The sequence below is a fragment of the Eschrichtius robustus genome, chromosome 11 (assembly GCF_028021215.1).
Source record: "Eschrichtius robustus isolate mEscRob2 chromosome 11, mEscRob2.pri, whole genome shotgun sequence".
Classification (NCBI taxonomy): domain Eukaryota; kingdom Metazoa; phylum Chordata; class Mammalia; order Artiodactyla; family Eschrichtiidae; genus Eschrichtius; species Eschrichtius robustus.
Window position 1 is genome coordinate 108121929 of NC_090834.1, and position 21611 is coordinate 108143539.

At 61.0% G+C, this 21611-nt stretch overlaps 2 protein-coding genes across 4 annotated transcripts; both read right to left on the reverse strand.

Annotated features, from left to right (window-relative positions):
- Positions 1 to 853: 853 nt before the first annotated feature.
- Positions 854 to 3465, reverse strand: CD248 (CD248 molecule). Its single transcript, XM_068556118.1, has one exon. The coding sequence runs from the start codon at positions 3437 to 3439 to the stop codon at positions 1130 to 1132; it is 2310 nt and encodes a 769-aa protein (XP_068412219.1). The 5' UTR covers positions 3440 to 3465; the 3' UTR covers positions 854 to 1129.
- A 12065-nt stretch (positions 3466 to 15530) lies between these two features.
- Positions 15531 to 21589, reverse strand: RIN1 (Ras and Rab interactor 1). Of its 3 annotated transcripts, none has more exons than XM_068554366.1 (10): positions 20562 to 21589; positions 20215 to 20395; positions 20003 to 20117; positions 19838 to 19910; positions 19604 to 19695; positions 18713 to 19450; positions 17782 to 18087; positions 17336 to 17467; positions 17059 to 17210; positions 15531 to 16107 (listed from the first exon to the last, which is right to left on the reverse strand). In XM_068554366.1, exons 1-10 carry the CDS (start codon positions 20717 to 20719, stop codon positions 15622 to 15624), a joined length of 2433 nt encoding a protein of 810 aa, XP_068410467.1. In that variant the 5' UTR covers positions 20720 to 21589; the 3' UTR covers positions 15531 to 15621. The 3 variants fall into 3 exon arrangements, with proteins under 3 accessions (XP_068410467.1, XP_068410466.1, XP_068410468.1); XM_068554365.1 differs by having other exon boundaries at positions 17303 to 17467; XM_068554367.1 differs by lacking the exon at positions 17336 to 17467.
- Between the last annotated feature and the right edge of the window lie 22 nt (positions 21590 to 21611).

The following is a 21611-nucleotide window of genomic DNA, read 5'->3' on the forward strand; positions in this document are numbered from 1 at the left end:
CCCCCTCCCCCTCCCCCTGCCACGCCTCCCCCTCCTTGGTCCCCCCAAGGCAGTGAGCCCAGGATGAGGGAGGTTGCTGGGTCCCCACAGGCTGTGATTTTTTTACCATCCCCTCCTCCCGTTCATGGCATATCTCAGCCTGGAGCAGCCTGAGCCTTGCTCGGTCTGCAGTTCTCCCTCCCCCAGCACCATCCACACAGAGAAGGGCACAGTGTGGCCCAAGATGGGAAGGCCTTGCTCAGGAGGCTGCCCAGGGAGCTGGGTGTGGGATCTCGCTCCTGGGTTCCTGGCTCTCCGCAGCCCAGCTTCTAGGCTCTGACTCCCACCACCTCCCCAGAGCAGAGAGGAGGAGTGCCTCCCATCACCTACAACCCAGGGGGGTGACAGCACCCTCGACTCAAGCCGCCTGAGCCCCAGCCACCAACTTCTGGGCGGCCTTCGGGGAGGGGAAGGGAAGTACCAGAGCTCACCCTCTAGACCACCTTCACTCCCCAGAATCACCAGGCCTAGAACATGCCTTTGACCCCCTAAACCCCAGTTTGGCTCCAGTTCAGCAGAAGCCCTCATTCCAGATTCAGTCTCACCTTCTAAGAGTTATGTAAAAAGAGGAACCAATATGAAATTCTCTTCATGCCGAACCTCCCACTCCTAGGCTCTCTGTGTGACCTTGGGCAAAGTTCTGCCCTCTCTGGGCTCCTGTTTCCCTGAGAATTTCTAAAGCATACCCTGCCTTGAGGAGTCTTACCTTATTTCCTGGGGAGCCCAAACAAGCTGAAGGAAGATCCCCTCCTTCTTTTTTCTGAGTCCTCCCAGACCCTCCCCTCAGGCGCCAATGGGGGTCAGGAGCTTTGGGTGAGGTTGGCACCCCGTTTATTGGAGAAGACCCCAGAACCCACCCCCTGAGGTCCTGGGGGGCCTCGGCATCTCCTCCGTCTTGAGTGCTGGGCCAGGAAACAGAGCTCCCAAGAGTCAGGTCTAGCGGTTGACTGAGAGCGGAGCCTGGCTGGGCCCGGGGGACCAGGAAGCCTTCTGTCCAGCTGGGCAGCCCCCGTGGGTCCCTGGTGCAGCCTGGCCCATGTGTCCAACGCATGCCCCTTCCCCCACCCCACAGAGCGGGGGCTGCGCCCCATCACACGCTGGTTCTGCAGGTCTGCACCCCTGTGAGGCTGCCCCGGTGGGGCACGGGTTCCGTTGAGCCCTTGCTCCCGGCATGGGTGACCCAGCGATAACAGTCGGTCACGCGCTTATTGGGCGCGTGGGGGCCACAGCGGGTACAGTACACGATGCCCAGTGCAAGTAGGACCACCAAGAAGACGCATGTTGGCACTAGGAGTGCCACCAGCAACCACCGATCATCCCTGCGGCTGCGGCCTGCTGGACTGGCCTCCCCCAGGGCTGTGGGGACTGCCGAGGGCAGCCAGGGGGCCAGGTTGGGGTCAGGGGTACCTTCCCTTGGGACTTGTGGGGCTTTGGAATGGGGGTGTGTCGGGCTAGCGGGTGAGGTCTGGTTAGTGGGGCTCTCTGGGGGCAGGGGAGTATGGAAGGCTGGGGGTTGGGTGGCAGCAGGCACGGGGACTTGATGGGCAGGCGACACAGGGGGCCTGGAGGTAGTGGTCAGAGAAGGCTGGACAGTGGAAGTAATGGGATGGTGGGTGGCCTGGGCTTTGAGGACCGGGATATCTGGGGTCACAGGGGTTTGACGGGCGCTGGAGGTGGTGACCAGAGGGGCGTGGTTAGCTGGGATTCGAGGCAAATGAGTGGTGTTCTGGGTATCAACGACCTGGGTATCTGGAAACACGGGGGACTGGTGAGCGGGGAACAGTTCAGGATATTTGGCTGAGATAATTGGGGGCCGGTGGGCAGGGGTCGGTCCTGGGTGTGTGGCAGAGATAACGGGGGGTTGGTGGGCAGAAGGCAGATCTGGATAGTTGGCTGAGATCTTGGGGAACTGGTGGTCAGAGGGCAAAGCTGGGTGTATGGCAGGGACCACGGGGGGCTGAGGGGCAGGAGTCAGGGGCGGACGCGTGGCAGAGACAATAGGGGGTTGGTGGGCAGAAGGCAGTGGGGGGCGTGTGGCAGAGACCACCACAGGCCGGGTGACAGAGAGCACTGAGGAGTGGTAGGGGACCCTAGGGGCACTAAGCGGGGGTGGCCAGGTGGGGTCCAGGTAGGGCATCCGTGACTCTCTGTCCTCTGGGAAGCTAGGTCTATAGGCCAAGCCAAAGTCAGGTGACTGCGTGGCCTCCATCCACGGGATCCCAGGCATCTCTGTCCAGCCACCATCGAAGACCTCCCAGGCTTCATCTTCATCCTCTTCATCCTCCCCATCATCCAGCAACTCGTCCCCAAGGTCCTGGGAAGCCCGGGCGCCCATGGCCCCAGCGGGGCTGCAGCTGATGCCATCAGCCTCCAGCTCGTGGCCCTCGCTGCAGTAGCACTCAAAGCCACCAACGTAGTTGACGCACATCTGCTGGCACACGCCGGCAATCTGGCATTCATCTGTGTCCACGCAGCGGTGCGGCTCATCCTCGGCTGGCCGGAAACCCAGGCGACAGTGGCAGCTGTAGCCCTGTGGCCCTCCAGGCTCACACTGCTGCTCACACAGGGCATGGGCACAGGGGTCCTCGCAGCTGCGCCCGTCCACTGCCAGCCGGAAGCCCTCGGTGCAGCGACAGGACACCCGACCGTCCGTCTCCTCCACGCACTCGTGTTCACAGCCCCCGTTGTCCGGGCCGCAGCCGGTACCGGGGCACAAGGGCCCAGTCCGCGACCAGCCCACGCCACCGTCAGGCTGCTTCACGCAGAGCAGAGAGGCTTCTCTGCCAGCCTGGCATGGCACGGCAGCCACAGAGCCGAAGGGCAGCCACTGAAACTCTGCGGAGACCAGGTGGAAGGGCGTGGTGTAGACGGCGGGGCCGGCCTGGCCTGCCTCATCGGGCAGCGCTGGGCAGGAGCCCTCGAAGCCAAACTGGCACAGGTAGCCATCGACGGCCAGCGTGCACGAGCCCTCGAGCCAGCGATGCTCGCCACTCGCCTCAAGGGCCGCACAGCGCTGGGCCGGGCAGGGCCCACCCGTGGCGGGCTGGGCCCAGTTGGTGAAGGCCGTGTCCTGGTCCCCTGTGGTCCACGTGAAGCCCCGCAGTGGGCGCTGCGGCTGGCAGTGCCGGGCCTGCCGCTGCAGCCCGATCCACAGCAGCCGGCTGGCCGGGCCGGAGCCCACCAGGCTGTCCACGCGCCGGGCCTCCTCGGGGGTCCGCGGCGTGGCCAGGTCGCCCCCCAGCTCACGGCAGGCCCGCCAGGCCTCCAGGAAGGTGCGGCGCCGCGGGAAGAGCGCGTAACAGCTGCCGGGGCCGCAGGCAGCGCGGGGCTCGGCGGCCCAGGGGGCCTGGCCCAGCGTAGGCACCGCGGCCGCCCAGGCCAGCAGCAGGCGCAGCAGCATCGCGACGCCCCCCGACTGGCCCGGGCCCGGCCGGCAGCCGCTCTTGACAGGGGGCGGGACTGGGGCCTCTGGCAGGCGGGCCGGGGGCGGGCCCGGGCCGGGCTCAGGCCTTGTAAGGAGTGGGCTGGGGCCGCTGCCAGCTCCCTGCTCCCGCTCCCCCGGGGCCGCCAGAGCAGGAAGCAGTCGGGCGGGGGGCAGGGGTGGGGGGTGCTGGGAGTGGGGGCAGGGGAGGGGAGGAGGCGCTGCTAACGGGCTGGGAATCGAGGAGAGGAGGCTGGACGACCCTCAGAAAACTCCAGCGCCGTCTGGGGCTCTTGGCGGTGGGTTGAGGTCGCTTCCCAGAGACTCACAGAGACCCCAGTCGGGACACACCGACCTCGTCACACCCGTGAACAGCTGCTTGTCATGTGTGTGGAAACATGCTCTGACTCACGCTCTCACGTCACACACGTGTGTATGCTCCTCTCCACACACAAGCGCACGTTCTCCATACTCTGTCCCTTCGTCCCAGAGTTGCACATACTCTGACATGCTAAACCCTTTAGGTGTGCATGCGAAAAGTGGTGTGGGTTCTGCAGGCCCTAACACAGGAAGTCACCCACCTTCACATGCAGGCCCTGGATGTGGGAACCACCTCGATCACACAGGCGTGGGCATCCGCAGCCCTCATTTATATACTGAGCTCCTACCTCTGCCCTCAAGCCTCCTGGCTCCAGCTGGACCGGGCGTTGGGGGTGGCCGGGGAAGGAGGAGGGGCAGGGGGCTGCCCTCCCTTCACCTCTGCTCAGCCTGGGGCCCTGGGAACCTGGACTTAGAGGGGGAGGAGGCGGCCCCCAAACAGGAAATGCTTCTCTGGGCTCCCTACTGCAGGAGGGCAGGGTGCATGGGGGAGGGGGTGGGCAGGGTGAGCAGGGCTGGCTGGGAGGGGACTGGTGAGAGGCCATGTATGGACATGGGGCACACAATGGTACACACGTGTGTGTGACACAGGCGTCACATGTGTGGAGCCCTCCTTGCCCCCAGGCAGGGCCTGCTGCGTAGGCCTGGCCGGGGTCCTCTTCCCGCCCCTCCTGGACGCCTCTGGAGGCATGTGTACTGAGCCCATTATTCAGGATGGTCCCTGGGGAGCTGGTTGTCAGATTAACCCGTGCACACCCACTGCACTCTTAGCAGAAATTTGAGCCGGGGCGGGGATGCTGAGAAGAGGTTCTGCCCCTCAGCGTGCTGTCCTGATCCGGCTTCCCACTCTGCCACAATCGGCTGTGTGACTGCAGGAAGTCGCTGACCTTCTCTGGGTCTCCATTTTTCTTACCTACAAAACGGGGCTAACGTGTCAGGGCCCTTCAGCTCAGCAGGGCTATTGTATCACGGCACTCAGTGTGTGCAAATGTGCTTTGTCAGCTGCAAAGCATGAGACAAATGTTCCTTAGTCTTCTGAGCAAATCTGGGGGGGGCGGGGGATGGAACCAGGGCGGCTTTGCTAACCTTCTTACAGTGGCAGGGCTGGCCTTGCAGACGCGGCCAATCCCCTTGAGAACCAGGACTTTAGAAGGGCTTGCTATATGCCAGGAAGGTCGTTCTTTCAAGGTTTACATCTGTGAAGCACAGAGAATTATCCCCCTTCTCATGAGAGGAAAGTCAATGTGGGGCAGTTCATCCTTCCACTGGCTCAGACCCAAAGCCTTGAGATCATCCTTGACTCCTCTTTCTCCCACACCCCACATCCAGTCTCTCAGAAAATCCTGTTGTCTTCACCTTCAGAACAGATCCAGAATCTGACTGCGTCTCACCACCTTTGCCACCCATGTCTGGCCCAAGTCACTACACTTGTCCATTTAGATTCATGCAACATCCTCTCCTCTGGTCTCTCTCTTGCCTTCTCCATCCTGCCAGAGGGATCTTTTTAAACCCCAAGTCAGATCCAGTCACTCTCCTGCTCAGAACCCTCGAGGCCCCCATCTCACTCAGAAGAAAGGCCGGTCTTTACCATGCTCGGCCTCCAGGCTCTTGTGATCTCCCCGCAAACTCCCTCTCTCATCCCTCTCCCTTCCCCTCATTCCCTCTGCTCCAGCCACTCTGGCCTGTGGATGTTCCTCAAACTCACCAGGCACATGTCTACCTCAGGGCCTTTGTATTGGCTGTTCCTCTGCTTAGAACACTCTTCCTGCAAGATGCAAAGTCTCTGCTTCTTCACTTTCTTCAGGTCTCAGCTCGGGCATCAACATCCCAGACCACCACCCTCCTCCACCATACCCTGGGGCTCCCTGGCCCCCTGGTCTTGTTCCATTTTTCTCCTTTGCACTTACCCCTATCTGACATGGTATATATTTGCTTGCTGGCCTGAATTCCCCGATAGCCAGGGTTTCTCGCCGTCAGTATTATTGAGAGTCAGGGCTGGGTAATGATGTCTCCTAGAGACTATGCTGTGCGTTGTAAGATGTCTAGCAGCATCCCTCCAGTTGGGACAATAAAAAATGACTCCTTGGGACTTCCCTGGTGTTCCAGTGGTTAAGACTCCACGCTTCCACTGCAGGGGGCACAGGTTCGATCCTGGGGAACTAAGATCCCACAGGACTCGCAGTGCAGCCAAAAAAAAAAAAAAAAAGACTCCAGACATTGCCAAATGTCATGTCCCCTGGGGGCAGCACTGCCCCCAGTGGAGAACTCCAGCCCTAGGAGACTGCGAGCTCCATTTTGGCAGGGTCATTGTCTTATTTCCTACTGTATCCCCTGAGCCTGGAAAGCTCCTGGCCCACAGATGCTGCTCAATGGGGTTTGCTGAACGAAAGAATGAATGAATGCATGCATGAATGAGTGAATGAGACTCAGCTAAGTGAAGAATCTGGCTCAGGGCAACGCAGGGGGGATGATGCAATTCTGCCTGGAGCCAAAGCCCACCTGCTCCCCACATTCACCCAGCCTTCCCCGGAAGTCATACCATCCTAGACCTGGGAGATCCCTGGAAACCAGCAAGCTTTTTTGTGGGTGGGTACGCTGAGGCCCAGGGGGTCTCAGAGAGACTGTGTGGCAGGGCTGGGACCAGAACCAAGGCCTCGGACCCTTCTTCCAGTTCTCTTTTTGCTGCAGTGCCCTGAGGAGTCGTTGGAGCAGTCTGAGAGTTTGGTATGATGTCAAGAAATGAGGATGGAAGGAAGGCATGATGGGAAGAAGGCACAGCCTAGACAAAGTTACTGAGCTGGGAGAGCTCAAGATGTGTTTGGAGAATACAAAGGACTCTGCCGGGGCCTGGAGGGAGGTTTAGGGTTAGAGGGACAGTGAAGAGTGGAGAGAAAGTATCAGAAAGGGGGTAGAGGCCTGGCCTGGAAAGCGGTGGAGCTGCCCCTGGAAGGCTGGCCTCCATCATGGGGGTCACGGGGAAGAGGCATGATGAGAGATCCCTGTGGCTGGTATGCGGTGGGTGGAGGGGGGACCGGAGGCCAGGGACCAGTCAGGAGGTTGCTGCAATAGTCTGGGAGAGGGGAGGGAGCTGGCTGGAGAGCTGGGTAGCAAGGCGGGGCAGGCTGGGGAAGGCAGCCGCTAGAGGCTCTTCAGGGGCGGGCGGGGGCTGGCCAGAGCCTGGTCCAAGGGTGTGGCGGTCCCAGTCATGATTCGGGCAATGGCCAGTGCTAGGGCGTCTGAGGGGAGGCTGCAGGCCGTCTGGCGAGTGGGCGGGTCAGATCAGAGGTCAGGACTACAGCCTCAGTGGGGGTGAGGCATTGGGGGGCAGGCAAGCAAAGCAGGAGGAGGAGGGTCAAAGGCCAAATTCCAGATGGCCTGGCTGGGCAAGTGGAGGGAAGCCTGATCCAGGAGGCGGGCGGTAGTGGGGAGGAGTGGGACACCCTGATCCCAACAAGACTAAGGGTTTGGTAGGTAGAGAATGAGACTTGGAGATGCACCTGGGTGCCCAGTTTGGGTGGGCATCTAGCACTCACCTACCCGCCCACCCCCAGGGCCATCCATGTTGGGAGAGGTGGGGTGGAGGCTGCCTAAGACTTTCCTACCCTAGGGCTTCCCTGGTGGTGCAGTGGTTAAGAATCCACCTGCCAATGCAGGGGACATGGCTTCGAGCCCTGGTCCGGGAAGATCCCACATGCCGCGGAGCAGCTAAGCCTGTGCGCCACAACAACTGAGCCTGAGCTCTAGAGCCCGCGAGCCACAACTGCTGAGCCCACGTGCCACAACTACTGAAGCCCGCGCGCCTAGAGCCCGTGCTCTGAAACAAGAGAAGCCACAGCAATGAGAAGCCCGCACACCACAACAAAGAGTAGCCCCCGCTCACCGCAACTAGAGAAAGCCCATGCAAAGCAACAAAGACCCAACCCAGCCAAAAATAAACGAATGAATGAATGAATGAATTTAAAAAAAAAAGAGGGCTTCCCTGGTGGCGCAGTGGTTGAGAGTCTGCCTGCCAGTGCAGGGGACACGGGTTCGAGCCCTGGTCTGGGAAGATCCCACATGCCACGGAGCAGCTAGGCCCGTGAGCCACAATTACTGAGCCTGCGCGTCTGGAGCCTGTGCTCCGCAATGGGAGAGGCCGCGATAATGAGAGGCCCGCGCACCACGATGAAGAGTGGCCCCCGCTTGCCGCAACTAGAGGAAGCCCTCGCACAGAAACGAAGACCCAATACAGCCATAAATAAATAAATTAAAAAAAAAAAATTAACTGCTTCCACTTGTGTCCTCTTTATAAAAATAAAAAAAAAAAGAATTTCCTACCCTAGTCAGGAGAAGGTATATAGTGGGCGCAGTATCATGGATCTGGGGGTGAGGGGATAGAGAGGGTCTTGTTGTGGTCTTCATGCCAGTCCTGTTCAGCCTGACTCATCTTGGTTCCCCCATAGCACAGAGAAGATGCTAACTGATGCAATAAATGCTTGGAGGATGGGGGGAATGGGTGGATAGATGGATGGGGGGATGGATGGATAGATGGATGGATTTAGGAATGAGTAAGTGGATGGATGGATAGATGGATGGGTGGACGGATGGATAGATGGATGGATTTAGGAATGAGTAAGTGGATGGATGGATAGATGGCTAAGTAGATGGGTGTGTGGATGAGAAAACGTTTAGATGCATGGTTGGGTACAGGGAATCAGGCAGAAATGCTAATTTATAATTAGCTGCCACCGTGATGGATGGCACACTCAGAATGTAACCCTATGGATCTGTAGGAGTGCAGCCCAGGAGGACGGGACAGCTTGGGCCACCATCAGCAGGGAGCATGTGTGATGCTTCCCTGTTACCACACAGCCTGTTTTCTCTGTTGGGGCCTGAGGCCAATGTGTCTCCCTGGCTGGGGTGGGGACAGCTCAGGACACCAGGCGTGGCTGACTCACATTGGGAGTCAAGAGGCTGGGGTTCCCTGCTCCGATCATGGCCCTTTTGGGGAGAGCTCACCTCAGGAGGGCCATGGAAACAGAAGCCCACTTCCCCGGAGCGTTGTCTTCCAGCTACTGGGACAAGCCAGACGGTGATTCTGGATGCAGTATGTGGGCCTGTTGGAGTTGGGGTGAAGGCAGCTTGCAGAGGGGCTGGCCCTCAGAGGGCCCAGTGGAGCAGCCAGCATGGGGGAGCTGAGTGTGATTGGGGGGCGCCCCCCCGGGCAGGAGTCCTAGAGAGCATTGGCACGAGGGCCGCTGAGCCAGCACATTGCTTTGTGTACAAATCACCTCCTTTCCTCCTTTCTCTTTTGTCCCCATCCCCCCACCTCTCTCCATTTCTAAATTCTTCCCAAACCACCCCAGCCTTCAGGCTTCAGGAGGAAGGGCCAACGGGTGGGCGGGAGGCGCCTGGTCTTGGGTGGGAGAGGTCCCAGGGCAGGAGTGGGGAGGGAGGGGAATCTGGGAGGGAGGGGGTTGATTGCGGCCCCCTCCCCTGCCCCACGTGCTGTGCCACACCCTGTGTGCTTCTGGATGGGAGAGACCCACAGGAAGGGGTGTGTTGCCGGACCGGACAGGGTGGGAGAGAGAGGCTTGGAAAAGGTGGGACCCAGGAAGAAGGGGTGTCTTCCAGGCCTGGCCCCTGGGGTAAAGGATTCTGACAGCTGGAGGGGGCTGAGGTGGGGCAGAGGTGTCTTTGCCATACAGAGAGACTGTGTGTTTGTGGGTGTACCTTGGTGTCTGTGCATGACCGTGTGTGTGTGTGTGTGTGCGCGCGCGCACGCTTGTGAAAGTCTGGCACTGCTGTGGGTGTGCACAGCTGGGTGACGTGTGTGTCCTCGAGGGCCCGCACACACCCTGGCACTGCTGTGGGTGTGCCCACAGCTGTGAGGGAAGAAGCATATGGCTGCCCCTGGATTGCCCAACCTGGGACCAGCTGGAGCCCCAGTCTCTCTCCTGGCAGATGCCTGACCTGAACATCTGGCCACATCTGCCCAGGGGGCCATGAGTCCTGGAGTCCCCATCAGAGCTAGAGGGGCCCGACCCTTCCCCTCAGTGTTCACACGGCCCAGAGAGGGACAAGGCTTGCCCTAGGTCACACAGGCGGAGGCAGAGCGGGGACGGTACCCGAGCCTGGGGATCCCAGGACAGGTGCTCTCCCGGCCCTGTTCTTGTCCTCCCTCTGGAGCCCTTTGCCCGTGCGGCTCCATGGAGCGTCCCTGAAGCTGGCCCTGCCTTGGCCCTGCCGTGTGCTCCAGGGACGTCCCGGCTGGCCCTTCTCGGGCCACAGCTTCCTCATCTGTGTGAAGAGTACCTATGCGAGTGGACTCTCTGATCCCTGTGGCATCTGGCAGAGGCCTGCCACCCAGGGTGACCCACTCTTCCCCGTTTGCTGAGGACTTGCCTGGTCTCAGCACTGCAAGTTCCGTGTCCCTGGAGCCCCCTCAGCCCCGGGCAAACAAGGATGGTTGGTCATCCTGTCTCCAGGGACGTTTCTCTTTCCACCACATCCTTTCCATTGCTACGCCGGTCTCCGCCCGGGCCGTCTCCACTGGCACCTGGAACTTTCCCTTCTCTTCCTGCCCGTTCATGGTCCCCAGGGACCTCTGTGTCTCACTGTCCCTCCCTCTGACTGCAGGGTCTCTTCCTCCCTGTTCCTCTCTTCCCTCTCTGTCGGGGTCTCTAGCTCCCCTGTCTGTCTCTGGGGTCCCTCTTTCTCCTCTCCTGTCCCCAGCATTGTCACCTTGCTGGTTTCTGGGGTCTCTCTGTTCTCTGCCCTCTTCTGTTTCCCCCCTCTCCATCTCTGGCGTCTCACCCGCTCTGTCTCCCTGTTCCTGTCCCCGGGTCTCTGGCTCGCCACCTTCCCTGGGTGGTCCAGGCCTCCCTCGCTCCTCTCCCCCAGCTCGCACCCCCAGAGCTGGCTGGGGTGGGAGCCAGGTCTGGGGGCTGTGACCGGGCCGGGAAGGGGAACCCAAGCAGACATGATATTTATGTTAGGACTTCAAAGTGGAGCAGAGCCCGAGGCGGGAGGGGTGGGAGGGGTGGGAGGATGGCGGGCAGAAGCCAGACTGAGGTCAGCTCAGGCCCCTCCCTGGTGAGGGTCTCCTTGGTGACACACACCTCCCCCGTGGGGACACTGAGACCCAGAGTAGGAATGGAGTGGGCTATTTTGGTGCAGAGTTCCAAGAAAGGCACTTCCTGCACCCCCGTCCTGTCCCCAAGCCCATCCTTTCTTTCTGTCACCCTGCAGGAGCAGCTGGGTCCTCCAAGCATCAGCCCGGCCTGGGAGGCAGGGGCTCCGGGGGAAGCAGGAGCAGAGGGCTCCATCTCAGCAGGAAAACATCCCTGGCGCTGGGACAGGCGCGCCTTCTCAGCTCTCTGGCAGAGGCCTTGCCTGGCAGGGCAGCGAGGGTCTGTAACCCTGTCGGCCCCGACTGGGCCAGGCTGGTCCAGCCCCTCGAGGCCTCTGGGGGCCACTCGGGCTGCCTGCCCGAGGGCCCAAGGGGCCAAGATGGCCGTGAAGGTCACCCCACCCCTGCCCCCCACCCTTGGCCTAACCCCTGCTAAAGACACCCAGCTGCTGGGGCCGGGAAGGCACGGGGTCAGGGGCCCAGGCCATGGGCGGGGTGGGCGGGAGGGACTGATTGTCTCATCCTGCGACTCAGATCTGTGTCCTAAGCCCCTCCCAGGAGCCAGACCCAGCAGACACCCCTTCAGCCTGGGCCACCCCCTCGGGAAGCCCCCCTCCCAGACCAGAGGCTTGCTCTGGACCCAAGACCCTCTGGTCTGAAGCCCACCCAGGCCTCCAAAGCCCCTGCCCCGGGACCAGTCCCCCCGCCCCCCTTCCCCAGGCACTTCCCGTGAATCACTCAGGCTGGAATCTGATGAGCTCAGGCCTCCCCGCCCAGTGCTGCTGGCCTCTGCCTTCTGCCTGGCCAGTGGGGTCACCACGCCCCCAAGAGGGTCTTCTCAGCAACTCCCAGCCCCCACCAGGGTCCACCATGGGGTGGGGTAGCTTAGTGGTGGCAGGGATAGGCCACGGCAGGGGGTGAGATTAGTCAGGAGAAGGACTTGGACCTCTTCTGCATCATCAAAAATACAAAAAAGTATGTGTGTCGTTATGTTGTATGTGTATCTCTGCGTGTGTCTGCACTTGTCTCTGAGTTTGTGTGTGTCTGCACTTCCACGCCTGTGCAGCGTGGGAAGGAGGAGGCATGTCCGAGAGGGGGCCTTGGGTGTGTCAGCGGCAGTCCTGCAGGGGTAGGTGTAAGCCTGTCATGGGAGTCCTTGTGGAGCAGGTCACCGCATGTCTCTGTGTCGGCCTGTCTCCATGTATGTGTGTCAGGGTGTCACATTCTGAACCCGAGAGGGAGGGTGTGAGGGAATATCTCTGAGTTTGCAGATCTAGGGACGTCTGCATCAGGGTGTGGCTCAGAGGAGGGGCCAATGTGTGTCACTGTGTCCCATCCTGCAGGGCATGAATGACTAACAGTGTCAGGGTGTCCTAACACTCTGGGTGTTCCTGTTAAGGGTGGCGGGGCTCAGGCTTCACTGTAGGTGACCCTGGCAGGGCAGGGGGTCACACAGCCTGTGTGCAAATGTGAGTCAGGGTGTTTGCGTGTTAAGTTGTGGGCATGAAGGTGGTCACAAGGCCATGGCGGGGAGTTAATTGCTTGGTGTTGAAGTTGAGTCAGGGTGTTGTGGGTCTCAATGACTGTCTTCCCTGCCACCCTGGCAGGGTCCTCTCTCAGGCCACCCCACAGGCCTGGCTCCTGAGCCTGCCTGGCCAGAGAGCCCTGGGGGAAGAGGCCGCTCTCTCATTCCCTTCCCAACCTCCATTAGCAGGATCCCCATTCGCAGGACGGTCCCAGGGCCCCCTTCCTGGCACCAGGCCCTGCACAGGTCCTCTGAATGCCCTGGGTCCCTGGGCGGCCTCAGGAGAGAAGGGAACCTGGCATGTGACTGGGAGTGGGGCACGCCCGCCCCCTGGTGGCAGCAATGGCGGATGCACCACCCCATCTCCCAAGCCATGGGATGAACAGTTAGGCTGAGTCTTCCCGAATCAATCACTCCACATATACTTACTACGTGCCAGCTCCGGGCCAGGCATTGTTCTAGGCCCCCAAGATTCAGCAGGGAACAAGGCCGACTTGGCTCTGGCCTTCTACTGAGGAAGACAGACAATAAACAAACTCACACAGGGAACTACTGTGAGGTGATAAGTGCAACATTTCCAAGTGAGGAAATGACTCTGCTGCTCCTCCAGAGATCCAAGCGTCAGGATTCCAGCCCTGCCCTGCAGCAGTGGATGCTGGAAATGGCACGGCACCTCTCAGAGCCCTGACTTCCTCTTCCAGAAGGCCAAAGGTGGAAGGCAGTAGTGGGAGTGGGGTGGGGGGCAGTACAGAGTCTGAGCGCACAGTAGGCTGTTACTGCCCAGATCACAGCTGTCTCCCTCTGGCTGGGGTTGCGGGTGCTTGGTCCATACGGACACAATAGATTGCTGAGTGGATGAGTAAACAACTCCTTCTGTTTTGGAGGACTGCAGAATCCGAAGCTCCACGGAACCTGGTGTCTGAGTCCTCTGCCCTGTAACAAGCCACTTTGCCTGAGCAAGCCTCAGTTTCCTCATCTATAAAATGGGGATAATGAGATCAGTTCTAGACCAGCCCGTCATTGGCTGCCCTGCCTGGAGCCCCAGCCCCTGTCTCATGACCCTTGGTCATGCTGATTTATCTGGCTGGGACCTCTAACCCATCAGAATTTCTTCAGAAGGTAAACCAGAAGATTCAGGGAGCAGGCAGGGCCTGGCAGTGCTCCAGTGAGCCACCGCTGGGGTCATGCTGAATTCTCAGAGCCAGGAATTAGGACTGAGCATGGGAAGGAGGTGGGAAGGGGGTGGAAAGGGCTTGCAGAGGCCCCCTTGCAGGGGCCCAGAAGCCTCGGCCAGTCCTAGTTCCCATGAGACCAGCTCTTCATCCGGCCCTGGGGTTCTCTGAACACCCCCTGCAACCATTCCAGGTCCTTCCTCTGGGACTGAACTTGAGACATCCTGTGTTTGGTTCCCAGAACCCAGCCCTCCCTTAACCTCCCACCCCACTGCCCTTCGCTCTTAGTTATCAAACTCCAATTAGTGGACAACATTTATTGAGTGCCTGTGGAGTGCCCAGCACTGTACAGGGCACTCGGGTGGGTGCGGGACTGGGGGGGACATACAAAAGAGTGAAGGGAGACTCCCCACCAGCGAGAAGCTTGTGGGGGGCGGGTAGAAGTGGGGGAAGGAAGAGCTGCTGATGGCCTAGTGAGAAATCTGGGAGCCCTGCAACCTGGGCTGTATCTGGAGGGTCTGAAATCCCAATGTCCAGGATTTCTACCTTCCAGCTGTCATGTCTGATATATGAGCTGATGTCCCTGTGTGCTCAGTGTCTGAGGGAGCACCTCAGAGACTGGCTAGGGTCCTCCTTCCACCAGGGGCTAGTTCCTTCCCAGGGAGTGGTCCCCTGAGGCTGGCCTCATTCAGACCCCTGACTCCAAGACAGCCGAGGGCCAGAGGTCTTGGCCCTGGCACTGTCCCCAAGTTGCCTGGCAGCTGCGAGACTGCAAACCCTGTGACCACCTACACTGTCGCTGCCCTGGAGCTGCGTTCGTCCATCAGGTCACCCTCTCGGCAGCTTCCTGGGCCACGTGCACCCCCTTGGGGTTGTTGCTGGTATTTTCTTTGCTCCTTTGCTGCCTGCTCTGGGCCTCCCTTTGGGGCCTACTGGACCTTCAGGGTTAATTTATTGGTGGCTTAGAACACAAGGAGTAGCTGGAACCTGACCCCTGGTTTGGGTGTGGGGATCCCAATGGCCTCCTGTGTGGTGTCTTAGGAGTCACTTTCCCAAGCCTCAGTGGGTAAAAAGCCAGGCCCTGTGTCCCGTAAAGCTCTTGTGAGGTCCAAGAGTCAAGTGCAGAGAAGATGATTTCCGAATCCTCACCTCACTTCGGAAGTCTGTCTCCTCTGTCCCATTCCCTTGGGACATCACAGTGCCTGGGAGGACTTCCCATCTTGGGGAAAGACCAGAACGTGGGTGCCCTCTCAGCTGGACCCGACCCAGCCCCCGGGGCTGCCTGGAGAGCCTCTCCCCTCCGTGAGGGTGGAGAACGGGCCCCTGGGGAGGTGTGTGTATGTGTCTTGCTGGCATCCAACCTCCTTCCCTCCCCTTTCCCCTAGTCTGAGCTCCGCTTTGCCACAAAACCATCCATCCTGACCCGTGGAAGACTTCTGGGAGAAGGTAGGGCAGCAGTAGCACCCCGACTTCACAGGTGAGGACACTGAGGTTTGGAGGTGCTCGGCCTCCAGGTGGTCTGGGCAGGACTGGGCCCCGAGGTCTTGCTGCCTCCCCAAATCCTCCTGACACCCAGGAGTGGGTGGGGCCTTTCAGGGACTTGAAGCCCCACCCTCCACTGCCAGAGATCGGGCCCCTGTTGGATTTGTCCCCTGTTGGGCACACTCACAACTGCGGGATGGCTGGCCTCCAGCTGGGGGAGAAGGATGAGAGGCCAAGGGGCCTTGGGCCCTTCGTCTGGGGTCCCCCAAAACCCCCTGGGCTTTATTCCAGTGCCCAGATGTGGCCAGTCCAGGCACCTCCCAGCAGGTGTGATCAGAGGGCTGGGTAGTCAGAGGAGGTGGCAGACACGGAGCGGCCTGGGGTGGGGAAGACTAGGGGGCTGTGCCTTGGCCAGTGGGGCGGATGGCTCTGAAAGGCCTTCCCAGCAGGCTCAGAGTTTTCTGCCCTAAATGGCCCTTCTGCCCACTCCCAGCTACTCCTCTGCTGCCTGGCTTCCCTCAGCCTCTGGCCCCCTTGGCTGAGCAGGGCCTCCCCTGGCCTGGTCCTCGCCCCCCTCGGCCATCGTCTCAGCCTCTCCCCTGCTGTCCCTGGGACTGGCTTTGACCTTGGTGTCCCCATCTCCCCAGCCCCCTTTCTCCTCCTCCCTGCCCTCTGCCTCTGGCCTCCCACTGCCCTTCTCTGTGGCAGCCCCCGGTGAGGCCCCCTGGGTCTCGCGCCACTCTGTCCGGCGATAGACGAGGTAGCCGGTGGTGGGGAGCTTGTGGGCCAGGGCTCCGGGGGGCAGGCGGTGGTAGTCCTGCCCCTTGTATAGGAAGAGGCCGAAAGTGTCAGGCTGGGTCACCCGGAACTTGGTGGCACAGAGCTTATTCAGCATGGCAATCGAGGCCCCTGGGGGCAAGGCCAGCGTCTTGGAGGTACAGCCACTGCTGGGGTCCTGATAGGCTACGCGGAGGAGGTGCTGTGCAGGAGGAGAAGCAAAATCAAGAACTCAGTCCTGCCTGGTACAAATCTGGCTGCAAAGCTTGAGGTCTCAGTAGAGGCTCTGCAGGAACAGGGCTGGGATGGTACAGATCCAGTGGTAGAACCAGTGGCAAAAGCTTTTTGAATAAGGTGAGCTCTGAGCGGGGGCTCTGAGGAAGGGAGGGATGTGCCTGGGCTAGCGGGTCACAGCTGCAGGCTGGAAGGACGCCCCAGCAGGCCTCTACAGCCTAACAATCCTACTCAGGTGGAGCTTACTCTGCGCCCTCAGTACTTGTCCTGAATTAACTCATTTCATCCAAATATCAACCCCAGGAGGTAGATACTATTACCCCATTTTATAGACAAGAAAATTGAGGCACAAAGAGGTTATATAACTTGCCCAAGCTCCCAGAGCCAAAAAGCAGCAGAGCCAGCATTTGGATCCAGGATCTGGCTATCAAATCTGGACTCTTAGCCAAGGCTAGAAAGGGTCCCTTGACTGGATGGAAGGAGGGTGAAGGGCAGAGATGCTGTTTGGCTCTAAGGACACCATGCCTGAGCCCAGATGGGAGGGTGAGGGGGTCACGGGCTGGAAGCCTGAGTCCAGCTGGCGGCCAGAAGCCAGGATCTGCCTGCGTCCCTTTCCCTCCCCATGTCATGTCTCAGTTTCCTCATCTGTAAAATGGGGATAATAATGATCCCACTTCAGAGTTTCTGTGAAGATTCAAGGCTGAGCCACCAGAGCACTGAGCACAGTGCCGGCTCGTGGAACGCACCCTCCAGAAAGGCTGGCTCGGCCCGTGTGTTCCGCACGGGGTGCTGTTTCTGTCGCGGGGTGATGCAGGACTGGCCTTTCCCCTTCCCCCTCTTTTCCTGGGTCTCACTGGGCAAAGGAGAGGACTGCACCAGACAATGCCAGACTCCCCCCGGGGCTGGCCAGTCCTGTTACCTGGAAGCTGTGGGTGGCGGGCAGGCGGCGCTGCTCCCAGAGGCTGAGGGAGCACTGCAGCTCCTGCGAGGGGCTCAGCGGGAGGGTGTGGGCCTCGTTCAGGCCACTCAGCAGGACCAGGCTGGCCGAGAGGCTGGTCAGGTAGTAGCCGCCTGGGACACAAGGCGAGGAATGCGGCTCAGGCTGGGCGTGAGTGACCTGCTCCTTCCGCCTCCTCTGCTCAGTCAGGGCGCCCCAGCCTCACCCAGACAGAAGGGGCGTGTGTGGGGTCCCTCACCCTCTCCAGTGAGCAAGGCAGGCTCCAGCAGCTCTGACATGTACTCGGCCTCCAGCAGCAGCTCAGGAAGGTCACACTGGGCCAGGACGAGGCTCAGCAGTGGGAGGAATTCATCGGCCCCCGCACCCTCCCCTGTGGGTGGTGGAGGAGGAAGCTTCAGGCTCCTCTGGGGCCCCAGGGTCAGAATCCACTACTTGTCTTAGACAAGGACCCTCCCCTCCGCCTGCCAGGCCTTGGGCACTGTGGTCTCTATGGCAACCAGGGGGCAAGGCCTGGGGAGTGGACGCTCTGCTTTCTGGGCCACAGTTTTACCATCTGTGAAATGGGAGGGTTGGACCCTTTTTTTTTTTTTTTCCCCTCCCTGCTGTGCTATTCCTGGAGCCTCTGCCTGGTGGCCTACCTCTGACTTGGCAAGGGCCAGTGGGAGGTGGTGGGAAGGGGCATACCCGCCTGGGTCCTCAAGGCTGTGTAGAGCAGCTTGCAGGCCTGCAGGAGCCGCTTGACCTGGGCGCTGGGTGAGTAGGCGCGAAGTAGCTGCAGTAGCTTCTGGCGCACCTGTTCCATCTCTACTGGGGAAGGCAGGCTTAAGTGGGACCCGAAGGCTCTGGGGCCCTGGGCCCGGGCCAGGCAGAGGCCTTCAGCCAGGCGGCCCAGGGAGCCATTGGCGGAAAGACGGCGCCGCAGGCGGGCCACCAGGATGGGCCGGAGAGGCTTGAGCACGGAGCGATGCAGCGACTTCTCCAGGACGCATTCTGCGGGGGAGAGGTAGGCAGGGGTCAGGGGAACCAGGGCAGGGGTAGGGGGCAGAGTCCCTGGGAGGAAGGGCATGATCAGGAGAGGAGAGGGATGAAAAAGAGAAGGAACCTTGGGACTTCTCTGGTGGCGCAGTGGTTAAGAATCCACCTGCCAATGCAGGGGACATAGGTTCGATCCCTGGTCCGGGAAGATCCCACGTGCTGCGGAGCAACTAAGCCCGTGTGCCACAACTACTGAGCATGTGCGCCACAACTACTGAAGCCCGCACGCCTAGAGCCTGTGCTCCACAACAAGAGAAGCCACCGCAATGAGAAGCCTGCTCACCACAACGAAGAGAAGCCCCTGCTCGCCGCAACTAGAGAAAGCCCGCGCGCAGCAACGAAGACCCAATGCGGCCAAAAATAAAATAAATAAACAATAAATTAAAAAAAAAAAAAAAGAGTTGGAAACTTGGTGACAGGGAGGCAGGCGGTGGACAGAATTTGCTTGAATGGTGGTGAGACAAGGTGGGTTGGTAAAGCAGCAGAACAGACTGAGAGACAGGCTGGCAGTGTGGGGAGGCAGAGAGAGTGGAATGGGGAGATGGGGCTGAACCGGCAGAGCCCCGGGCTGGAGTCTCACCCAGCCTTTCTGGTGGCAGCAGCTTCTCGGGGCCCAGCTCCGCGCTCAGCATGGCTCGGGCCCGGCTCAGCGCCTCGCGGATACCCTGCAGCTCCCGGGTCTCAGGGCCGGCCCGCACCTGGGTCAGTAGGTCCTGCACCATCTGGCCCACGGCTGTGTGTCGGTCCTGCATCAGCGCTGCGGCTGCCCGGCCCACCTGCCGCTCGGGCGCCAGCAGGGAGCAGAAGGCAGCGCTCATGGACCGAAGCAGGGGCCGCCGGTGGCCCAGGCGGGGTGACGTTGCTGGGCTCCCCTGGGACCCTGGCACCCCCTCCTCCTCTGAGCTGCTGGGGGAGCCGCAATCCACCTCCTGGAGGGAAGGCAGTGGCGGGAGGCTGGGGCCGGTGCCCCCTGGCACACGGTACCCCACTGAGCTCTCCCTCCGCAGCAGCTGGCGAGAGGGCAACCTTTCTGTCTGGTTGGGGGCTGTCCCTGGCAGCACTGGGACTGGGGGAGGCGGCACAGCTGGTGGAGACAGGGGGCTGGAGGTCTCTGTGGACACACGCACTTTGAAGCTCCTCTTGAATTTCTCCCGCTTGGTGGGGCCCAGGTCCCCTGGGAACAAGGGGTTGAAGAAACACAAGGCAGCTCCGGTGCCCTGGTCCAGCTCTTGTGGGGACCGGGGCTTCAGCCGGGGCAGCAGTGGGCCTTCAGATGGGCCTGGCTGAGCCTTGGTGTTGAGGGAGGAGCTCCAGAACTCTAGGGAAGAGAAACAGGTTGGGGCCTCAGGGGGTTCAGGGAGGGGCCCAACCAAGGGAAAGGCACAGGCTTCAGGCTGTGTGCCCATGCCTTCCCCTTCCCTCTTGGCCTCAGCTTGTCCATCTGAGCAATGGGTAGCAGGGGAGCCCTTACCAACGCCCAGATGGGAGATGGCTTCCAGCTCCTTGCGGGTGACTGCCTGGCAGATCGCTCTGGGGAGCTGAAGCGGGAGGAGAAGAATGTCCCTGAGGCCGGAGAGGGGAGCAAAAAGTCAGGAGTGAGGAAAGCTCCGGGCTGTGGGCACTGAGAGCGTCTGTGGGGGAGGAGGACAGGGTATCCCAGGGAGCAGGGCCCCATGGGCAGCAGGCGCCCTGCAGGCAGGCTTACCGGGTGTGGCAGTAGGCACAGATGAGCTGGACCAGGTCCAGGAACACAAGCTCTGAGCCCTCCAAGGAGACGCCTGAGAGACGGGAAGTGAGGTTGTTCTCTGGGGAACCCCGGTGCCCTGCCTTGATGGCTTCCAGCCCCTCCCGCCAGGCCGGTCCCTCTCACCCCCACGGCTCTCCTGGATGTAGTGGCTGGAGACGAAGGAGGGGCCGCTGGCCTCGGGCAGCCGCATGCACAAGGCTTGGCACTGGCGAGTGTTAGATTTCCGCACCAGGAATGTCTGCGAGCGGACAGGGGTCGGAGGCTCAGGACCTCCGCGTCCTGCCCCTCTCCCTCCCACCCTCAGCCACCAGCCCCAGGGGTGGGGAAAGACTCACCCCGGGGGGCTCGGTCCTCAGCACGTGCAGCGCGGCCGCGGCGTTGGCCCGCAGCTGCAGCCACACAGGCCGGGTGAGCAGTAGACGCTCCCGCAGGCTCACGGTGCGCCCGGGCTGCTGGGGCCCACCTGCTTGTGCCCCGCCGGCATCGGGCACGTCGTACAGCGGGTCCTGGGCTGGCCTGGGGGCAGGCACCAGACCTGAGCAGGGGGCCAGGGGCTGGGACCCTTACCCAACCCTCTCCCCCTCCTTTGCCCCAGGACAGACCCAGTTCTGTGGTCCCCCTGCCTGCCCCCCCGCCCCCCCCACCACCTGCCCCACCGGGCTGCCCTTCCTACTTCACTAACTTTTCTCTCTCCAGGTGCCCAGGTGCGAAGCTGGTTGGGTTGCGGGCTCCGAGAAGGCCTGCTCCAGTCTCTACAGGGGCTTCCATGGCTGGGAGCTCCTTCGGCATCTCCGGGGACTCAGGAAGAGAATCCAGCCCCCAAGGCAAGAGCACGCACATTCCCAGTGGTGAGTAACACTTCCTGAGGGCGGTTCGCCCTGTCACAGCCGCCAGTTAACTCTTGTGTGTCCACTCAGCCCGGGCAGTGCCTGCTTCCTCTGTTCTGGGCCCAGTCTCTGGGGGTAGGGATCATCTCCATGCAAGTGGCCCTCCGAGGGCCCCAGCTGTGGGGCTACCACCTCCATACACTGCGTCCTGCAGCCTTGCCAGCCTCCTCGAATCATACAGGTGGGCAGGAAGGGGTTAAACAGGGCCCATCTAGGTCCCCACAGGCCTCGCTTTTGGGGCACCTTTATGTCTGTGGTCAACTGCTCATCTGTCCAGTCTTGAGGTCAGCCTTGTGGGAGAGCGCCCCCTACAGGTCACCGATGACACATTCCTGAGCTTAACTTGCGCTTGGGGATTTCAGGTTGCCGTGGAGAAAGGATGCTGTGTCTCCATGGAAACTAACCTCTTTGCTTAACTGAGGTTCTGGGGGTGGTTCTAACAGTCAGCGCTAAACGGGGGGGAGTCTGGCTGTGAGGTCGTCAGAACATGGCGCTGCTGCCAGCTGCCTCCCACGCACACGGGCTCTGCCAGCCTGCCCTGCCAATCTGCCAAGTGACTGGGGCAGGTGCAGACATGATCCAGGCTCCAAGCACCGAGCACCCAGTCCCCGTCCCCACCCAAGGCCACGTGCTCTGCCTGTGCCACATGTTGCTTCAGACGTTGCTCACCAGCACCAGGCAGTCCAGGGCCCAGCCCCCACCTCTGGGGAGCAGGCGAGTGGGAGAACCCCCCTTCCCCAGCCTATACCCCAAGTCAGAGCGGGCAGGCTCCCGCTAGGCAGTGAGAAGAGGTAGCAGGGACCCCAGAAGAGACTGCCTGTCACAAGCACTCTCCGTGAGAGCCC